The sequence below is a fragment of the Alosa alosa genome, chromosome 9 (assembly GCF_017589495.1).
Source record: "Alosa alosa isolate M-15738 ecotype Scorff River chromosome 9, AALO_Geno_1.1, whole genome shotgun sequence".
Taxonomy (NCBI): domain Eukaryota; kingdom Metazoa; phylum Chordata; class Actinopteri; order Clupeiformes; family Clupeidae; genus Alosa; species Alosa alosa.
Genome location: NC_063197.1, coordinates 20,857,493 through 20,866,257, shown reverse-complemented (window position 1 = coordinate 20,866,257; position 8,765 = coordinate 20,857,493). Strand labels below are relative to the sequence as shown.

General features: G+C 46.9%; 1 protein-coding gene across 13 annotated transcripts in view; it reads right to left on the bottom strand.

The window, feature by feature from the left end:
• herc2 (HECT and RLD domain containing E3 ubiquitin protein ligase 2) overlaps window positions 1-8,765 on the bottom strand; it is a 70,453-nt gene that overhangs the window by 36,367 nt on the left and 25,321 nt on the right. For 7 of the 13 annotated variants that reach the window (XM_048253512.1, XM_048253521.1, XM_048253520.1 and 4 more), the window contains 15 exons: window positions 8,435-8,567; window positions 8,101-8,228; window positions 7,552-7,747; window positions 6,998-7,134; window positions 5,741-5,917; window positions 5,294-5,430; window positions 4,525-4,676; window positions 3,903-4,094; window positions 3,202-3,389; window positions 2,710-2,920; window positions 2,134-2,316; window positions 1,518-1,702; window positions 1,078-1,225; window positions 388-584; window positions 1-69 (listed from right to left, as the gene is read on the bottom strand). The exon at window positions 1-69 is cut by the window's left edge and continues 162 nt beyond it. In XM_048253512.1, the coding sequence (XP_048109469.1) occupies window positions 1-69; window positions 388-584; window positions 1,078-1,225; window positions 1,518-1,702; window positions 2,134-2,316; window positions 2,710-2,920; window positions 3,202-3,389; window positions 3,903-4,094; window positions 4,525-4,676; window positions 5,294-5,430; window positions 5,741-5,917; window positions 6,998-7,134; window positions 7,552-7,747; window positions 8,101-8,228; window positions 8,435-8,567 (2,433 nt within the window). The remainder of the gene's footprint in view (window positions 70-387; window positions 585-1,077; window positions 1,226-1,517; window positions 1,703-2,133; window positions 2,317-2,709; window positions 2,921-3,201; window positions 3,390-3,902; window positions 4,095-4,524; window positions 4,677-5,293; window positions 5,431-5,740; window positions 5,918-6,997; window positions 7,135-7,551; window positions 7,748-8,100; window positions 8,229-8,434; window positions 8,568-8,765) is intronic. The other 6 variants (XM_048253516.1, XM_048253523.1, XM_048253524.1 and 3 more) reach the window with 3 other exon arrangements.

Below are 8,765 nucleotides of genomic sequence, written 5' to 3'. Positions count from 1 at the left end.
CGCCAGCACCGCCATCAGACTGCCGACCACCGGACCCTCTTCGTCCGGGAAATACTCCTCCAGCATGGTCTGGATGTGGGCAGGAAGAACAATTCTGTTACTGATGACTAAGGACCGTAATTGATGTTTATTTGTAAAAAAAAAAAAAAAAAAAAAAAAAATAAATAAATAAATAAACTAGGTTTCCTTGCACAAAACGCATCATGTTGCAACTCTGGTTGGATGGATTATTCTTCAACAAGATCTTCAATAACATTATTTTGTTATATCCTGAACAGTATTTGAGTTTGAGGCTTACTTATTTGAGTGTCTGACACATAAAGATTAGGGGATAATGTCTGTCTGTCACATACAGAACAGCAATTAGGAGTGATCTGAGCTTCTTACTGCTTCTGGGTGTCTGCCTGCCATGACGTCGGCGATGCCACTGAGCTGGGAGTTGATGTATTCGTTGATGAGGCCGTTCCATTGGCTGAGGGAGTGCAAGGTACGCAGCACTGCCACGATCTCCTCTGCCAGCGTGCTGCTGTGAGTGGCTGTAAGAGAGGCCTGGGGGCGGGACTTCCTGCGACGCAGTGAGCCCTCTGGAGAAGGTGAAGAGAGAGCAGACAGGAAGCAATGAAGAAGAGGAAATGATATTCCTCTACTCAATAAAGGCACAAATGAACACGCAAGGAAGTATATGTCCTGTCTGTGAGGGCCCTAGATAAGCAGAAAGAGGAGGAAGCTCTACAAGTCTATGGAATGAGTATAGAAGTATACTTAGTATGGTAGCTGAAGTGTGTACAAACACTTGGAAAGGAAAGGTTAAAACACACATATGCTACTCTAGCAGTGGGAGGTATGGATACATGACTGCTGAAGAGTGGTAGCTATTGGTCAGATCTACAACTGATGTGGGGCAGATGTGAGTGCTCTCTACCGCCAAGCAGGGATCGACCTGAGTATAATACACCTCTGAGGAAGGATAGATGTGAGCCCATTCTATCTGTGAAGGAGGCAGATGTGAGTGTACTGTCTAACTTCTTAGGAATAGACGTGAATCTCTGGAAGGGAGCAGGTGTGAGTGTACTGTACCTCTGAGGAGGGGCAGGTCGGAGGAGCAGGTGCTGAGCAGGCTTCCCAGGAAGCCAAAGAGCTTCTCCACCAGGAACTTCATGTCATGTGAGCGCTCCATCTTATCCCAGGACGGCAGCACCGCCTGCAGCAGCCTCAGTGCCAGGATCTAACAACCAGGACACAAGCAAAGGAAACATCATCAGAGTGAAATGATGTTAACAATGAATGAAATCCATTCATCAACGTTATGAAATTAACCAGCTAAATCAACTACTTCACCAGCTGGCCCTAACTGGATGCATTAAACATGTCTGTGCATACAGTGCAAATGTAATCCCACGCCTATGAGCTGCTCTGCAGTGAATAAACAGCTCATTGTTTCTCAATGTTTCAGTGTTTCAGGCCCTAGATGCATGGCTGATGCTAGTTTTGAGTGTGACCAGTAGGTGGCGCCACACCTGTCTCTGGAGGGTGACGGCGGTGAAGGACTGGTGTCCCTCCACGATGCGGATGAGCAGGCCGATCCAGGCGGAGGTGCTGAGGGTGGAGCACATGTTGGGCGTCAGGGCGATGCTGCGGATGAAGCCCAGCGTGCACCAGTTACGGTGCTGCTCCCGCCACACCAGCCGCTGGGATGGACAGCCTGCAGGAGCACGGGGAGCGAATGGGGTCAGCATGCTGACCAGATAATTATGCAATCCAAAATCTTATTACTGGTCAATTCCGTTTAATTGTATTGATTGATATAGGGCAATGAAAACGGACTTTGTCTAGAGTTGCTTTATAGATTTGGCTTTAGTTGTCACAGCCCTTGCTTAACAAGCCTGAAAATGGTATGGATAACATTAAATGAAAGTGGCTAGTATATAAAAATCCAATTTTAATAACAATGATGGTAAGGCTTTCATTGACCAATTTCCAAAATCTGTCCATTTGACCTGGGAGCTGTAACATGTTCAACTACCAGACCTACTGCAGCACAAACTATCAGACAGACCCCCCACATACCGTACACACACAGACACACACACACACTATGTCTAAACCTTAGCACTAGCTTGTACGGGCTCGTACCGGTCTTGTCGTTGACACCACTGTCCACCAGCATGCGGAGCAGGCCGCAGAGGGTGCGCGTGGCCTCGGTCTGCATGACCTCGGCGTGGATGCCCGCCGACAGCGCGAGCGTCTTCAGCAGGTTCACCGTGCTGGTCAGCAGCATGGCCGTCGGGTGGGCGCTGTCGTTGTCCCCGTCGCCCTCTGACAGAGGAGCAGGACAACCAGAGGTCAGTATGACGCAGTAACATTACTACAGGTACTCATGAATAAAAGCAGAGTTCCAGAACCTGAGAGGCCAAACATTTCAGTTTCAGAATGCACAAGTCCAATCATGCTTTAAATAGATTCTAATAATCCTACATTGATCCTAATAATTGATCCTGAGGGAAAATTTGTTTTTTTAAAAGCTAAAATTATGTCATTATCAATTTAAATAACTCAATGTAAAGCTTTTCATAAATGTAGCATAGTTTTGGTCTAGGAGTGGTGTTGCTTCTGAAGTGCAGCTGAGCTAGTGCTAAAGCCTCCTGAGGGTGTCTGCTCTCGGAGTCTGCTCTGTGGAGTGGAGCTGGAGGGGAGGGGAGTGGAGTTTACTGCGGTGCTGATGCAGACCGGTGTCGTCCTCCGTGTCTGAGTCCTCGGTGGTGGGCTGCGTGGCGGGCGGCGGCTCGGCCAGCTTCAGGTCGTACTTGCCCTCCTTGCCCATGCGGTAGGAGTTGGTGCTGCTGGTGTCCCACTGGACCCGGATCCAGCCATCCTCGCCGAGCTCGCCGATCACACGACCCAGACCGGGAGGGGGACCGTCCTGATGCACAGGACACAAACACACACAATTAACAAAACACACGCACAAACACAAATCAATCACAGAAACACAAACCCACCCACCCACACAGAGTACATTGAGTGAGCTAAATGTTTCCTCTGTATATTGTCTATAAATATTTCCTACTTATGCTATCTGACCTTTAAATGTTCCACAAGCCTGACTGCAGTTACCATATAAATATTTCCTTTCACACCCAACTACACACATACATACACACACACACACACACACACACACACACACACACACACACACACCTGGTCTCCCCACTTCCAGTCTTGGCCCCTCATGACCCTGGTGCCGATCTTCATCATGGCGGCCAGCTCGGGGCCGGACACGGGCAGAGGAGTGGGTGTGGCCTCCTTGCGGGACTCCTCCAGCACCGTGGCCGAGCCCCCGTGGGCCCGCGCGCATAGCTCCTCCTCCGCACTGTCCGTGCTGGGGCCTGTGGCAGACACGGTCATCAGATACACACCAACATGGGACACTCAACACTATGAGCTCAGAGACGGCCAGCAATTAAACAGTGTGTATGTCTGTGGAAAAGTAGAGAACTTAACAGTAGAGATTTAGAGATTTTAAATAAATGTAACTTGCCCACAAGGATTTATTCTTCACACACACACACACACACACACACACACACAACTACTACTACTACTACTACTACTACTCATGTGTTCAAATCAATATTATGATCATTAATCTAAGACAAGAAAGTCATCAAATACTTTTAAAGGGCCAAGGGATCCTGTACAAGAGTTCCTGTAGTTGACAGAGTGGTGTACTATGTGCTATATAGACTGTGGCTGTGTTCAAATTCACATACTTCTGTACTTACAATACCTACTTTGAGTATTGTAAGCACAGAAGTATGTGAACACAGTCCATGTCTATATAGCACATAGCTGTGAGCCGTGTCCACCAGTGGTGTGGTGTGCTGGCGCGGCGGCCTCACCGATGAGCCGGAGGACGCTCTGGGTGAGAGCCAGCATGCCGGAGTTGAGCAGCAGGCTAAGGCTGTTGGCACCGTGCTTCAGAGTGAGCATGTGCAGCATGGACAGCAGGAAACGGGCCTGCGGGATGGTACCCAGGCTTGGTCCCGCCGGGTTCTCGTTGGTGATGGTCTGCAGGGGCACCGGCTGCACGCCTGTCGGGTCAGAACCAGTTTAGAAACTGAAACGCAGCACAGAACCGAGATCTGAGATTTTACAATAAATGTCGATGTCGATATTGTCATTCACTTATATATGTGCATCATCTATACGTGTGATGCTTTTGTATATGTGCAATCAATATGCCCGATTCTCTTCTGTACCTGTTATATGATATACCTGATATATGCCTGTTCAATTTCAAGTTCCAATTCAATCTGTTTCACTGTCACTTATACAATGTGCAGGCATATATGTCAATGAAAAAATGTGATGTGATATGGAACACTGGTCTGTAGCCATTCTCATCTTCAGTGCTTCAAGGCTCTCATAATTGTCAGGTTGATGAATGCCAGGTTGATGAGTGTTCTATGGTGCAGCCTAAATGAGGAGGTGAAATTCAGGAGCTACTGTAAAGCCACTTACCCAGCTCTTTAAACTTGACACTGGCCTCGAGTAGGATGTTACGGATGTTGTGAATGGCCCAGGCGTACAGCTTGCCAAAGGTGACCTCTAACAGCATGCGGTTGAAGGGAGGGATCAGGTCCACGTCCTTCAGACAGTCGGATAGAGGCTCCCTGCAGCGATCGCATCGCATAACACAAGCCAGCACAATCAGCAACAGTTCTCACTTACACAACAGTACACAACTACTTCTACCGTTACAACAACAACTCTTACATGCTAAATCAAACAACAGACATGTTCAACGACGGTGGGAATTTTGTCACATGGGATTAAGGTTTCAACAGGCAGCTTCTTCCCTTTCCTACTGTGAAGGCCTGAACAGATGACTCATTCATAAGAAATTACTGATATAAACCATCTCTAGATTAAATTACTTCTAGTAAATGTATCCACAAATGCCAGGCACTGTTCCCGTGCATGAAAATGAATTTATGGCCCCAGCTGTGGCGCAACTGGCTGGGGCACCTGCACCGTACACCGGCGACCAGTGTTCAATTCCCGCCCCGTGGTCCTTTCTGGATCCCACCCCTGCACTCTCCCCTATTCGCTTCCTGTCAAATTCATATATTTCACAGTTTCCCCAACAACCCAACTATTAGCAATCTCTTAAAATATTGCACGGTGGCAATACTGCATCTTTTATATAATGTAATTACATTGTAATTATTCACTTGTGACTTATTACATAGCACTTGAATAAAGTGGGCCTGGGCCTGAGCAAACTCACCCAATATTGGTCCCTTCTGGGATGACCCTCTGCCAGCCGCAGAGCATGGCATACTGGACAGAGGGCAGCAGGAAGCTCTTGGACGCAAGCTTCAGCATGGTGTCAATACCCTCCAGCCTCACCTCCGCCCGCTCCAGCTGTGGACAAACACCAGTGTTACACCTCACACATACACACACACACACATTTCTGAACCAAACCGATGGCCAAACAAACAAAGTCTGACGGGGATTATATCTGAATTGAAGTACCTATCGTTCCATTGCCCGCACATTAATTTAACATAGTCCTAGACTACCGGTAATATTTTCTCAGTTAAGTTTTTAATTGAAGTTTTCTTTTATATTATATTAGTCTAGGACTACTTTTAATCCATGTATGGGTGTGTGTATGAGAGAGTGTGTCATTTATTTGAGGTGTGTGTGTGTATGAGTTTGTATGTCTCACCTGCTTGAGGAGGCACTTCCTCATTTTCTCCACGTCCAGCGGCTCCTCCTTGAGGGAGAACTCTACGATGGTGCCCATGAGACTGGACTGGGCCGGGCAGCCGTGGATGCTGTGCTTCAGCCAGCGGTACTTCTGCACGCTCGCCACCGTGCTCAGCAAAGGCTGCCACTTGTCCTGCTGCAACACAGACACACAGTATTTGAACACCGCGTTCAAACGTTTCCCTTTGACAATGCAAAATTAATGCCCTGCCAATAAACTGAGAGAGAGAGAGCTATGACATGCCATTACATTACATTACATTACATATTTATTCACCTCACTTAATAGTTTTTTATTCAAAAGTATAGTATAGGCAAAGTATCCAGCTCAGCTAGATTAGTCTTGTTTGGCAATCAACTTATAGCTTTAACATTGTTGGCAGCCTAACCTACCAGTTTTGTTGGGAACAAAGTCTACCGTTTTACTTGTGTTTAAGGCAGACCATTTCAGCTAGAACTTTAGCTGTAAGCCTTAAATAACCCCCTCTCATCACAGTGTAAACTTTGTGGCTGACAGTTTGGTAGATAAACAAATACTGGCTGACAGTTTGGTGGATGAACGAATACTGGCGGTCTATTCTAAAGAGCAGCGTGGGTCAGAACACTCAGTCTGAAACTCCGTCTCTGAAAGAGGGCTTTCTGTGCCCAGACACGTTGAGTAGCCGCTGGCATTTACAAATGCGATGTTTTATTAATGCCTGCTCCAGTTGGACAAAGCTCCGAGCGCTCTGGAGACGTGTCGAGCAGAGAGCCGGTCATAAAACATGCAGCACGGCCTAACGGGACCAGAGGCCCGGGTCACATGGACAAAAAAAAAAAAAAAAAAAACAACAGTGCTGGGCACATGATGGAGACTCTGATCTCCCCTCAGCCAGATCAGATGTGCGTCATATGAGTGATCATGACACATCAGGTGTATGTCATGCATATGTGATCATGCCATTTCAACACAGAGGACCACATGCACACACTTCAATTATACATGTGTGCATTGTATACATATGCTGTATGTACGGGCAAACACTGGAACTACTACAGTCACTTTGGCTAATCATATAAACCATCAATAAGGGTGTCACTGAGGAGCAAAGACAAGGGCGAATGCACAGACAGGACGACTGACAGAGAGAGAGGAAAGTTACAGAGAATGACAGTAAGAAAGAAAAACATAGAGGAAGAGAGAAGGTGTGTGTGTGTGTGTGTGTGTGTGTCTGACCTTTGGGGACTTGGCGGTGGCGTGTTTCTTGTCGGTGGCGGGCGTGGGGCTGATGGGTACTGACAGCTCCTCCTCGTTGGTCCCCTCGATCTCTAGCTTCACCTCCTCCATGTCCGCCGACTCCGACTTCTTAGGCACTGCCAGGGATGAAAGCAATGCACCAAACACAACACACACACACACACACACACAAACACGTCTCAGAGCTCATATCAAACAGCATGAAAGCCCTTTGGCTCTCAGTATGCAAATCGATAAATAAAACAACTCTGCCAGAAAATTCTGAATATTCTAGCAAAGCTTAAACAAGCTATTTATTATAGCTTGTTTACAGAGCGATTTTTGACAGATGTGCAATTACACTGAAGAAAAATGTATATTTTAAAAACCATCAATATTTTCTAAAAGGCTTAAGTGTTTAGGAAACGTATGGCTTAAGCTTTTCCAAAACCATAAATAAGGGAACTTTTTCAACACAGAGAACCAATGGGTAGCAAACAGGAACTCCATGCAAAACACAGTTCTTCAGGCTTCTAGAGGGGCCTGGTGCGTACCTCTCTTTTTCCGTCGGTCCCTGATAAGCCGCTGGGCGATACTCTTCCATCGGGGCTGCGAGCCGAGAAGCTTGAGCTTGGACATGATCGACAGGTCGTTGCTGACCGCCGGTCGTAGCTCGTTAAAGAGGAAGCGGAGGCGCTCGATCACCGGCGCGCACACCTCCTTGTAGGAGCGGCCCTGCTCCTGGTGCGTCTGTCACACAAACGGGAGAGGGTGAGGGAGTGAGGTCAAAGTGCAAAGGTGAAGGGTCAGGGCAAGGGCCATATGGTTGGAGTAACGGAGGGGGGCCAAGTTGACATTAGAAATACTTCTGGAGGCTGAACTCACTCCACAGATATGGGGCAGTTCATGGTATGGTCAGTGAGAATGCTACTGGTCTCTAAAGATTATGATTAGATAAGATGACCATCTGAGAGTTCAGTATAAATATGCAAAAACATCTATACTTTAACACCTAAGGGATGATGAAGACAGGTTTTCTAAATAATTCCAGTTCTCCCATGAGGCTTCACACACACACAAAAACACACACACACACTTTTTACCTTGATCAGTGAGCACTTGGCCTGGTACACCATCCGACACACATCAATCACTGATCGGGGAAGGGACCTCATTTTCCCCTGATCCACGACCAAGGCACATTGATTGACAAGAGAGAGCGCGACGTGACCTGCAGGAGGAAACAAATCACTTATATAGATCACTAAATGATCACTCCTTAACTCATTTATCACTTTCTAAATGTTAAAAACTTGCTTTTTGCTTCCAAAGGAAACATAAGGCTTGCTGTTTTTTTCTGGTAGTTGATAAGAGTTTGTGTGTGTGTGTGTGTGTGTGTGTGTGTGTGTGTGTGTGTGTGTGTGTGTGTGTCTTTACCGAGGTCGTGATGCTTGAGCAGGCAGCAGAGCAGCAGGCGTCCCACCTCCTCGACAGGGTGCTCCGGGGGAAAGATGATGGGGGTGATGAGGTGGCACTGCTTACAGCAGCGCTCAATTTGGCACAGGAAGTCCTGCAACAGCAAGCACAACTTCTAGCACCACCATCACGCTACACACACTAATTAGACAAAAATGCCATTAAGCTACTTGTCATATACTGGTAGTATATACAAATTATTAGACAAATGGCAGCAGAAAAATCCTTTCATGATAATGCTCAAATGGGGTTGTATGATCTGAACTCTGAACAGACACTCAGAGAAAGGAAA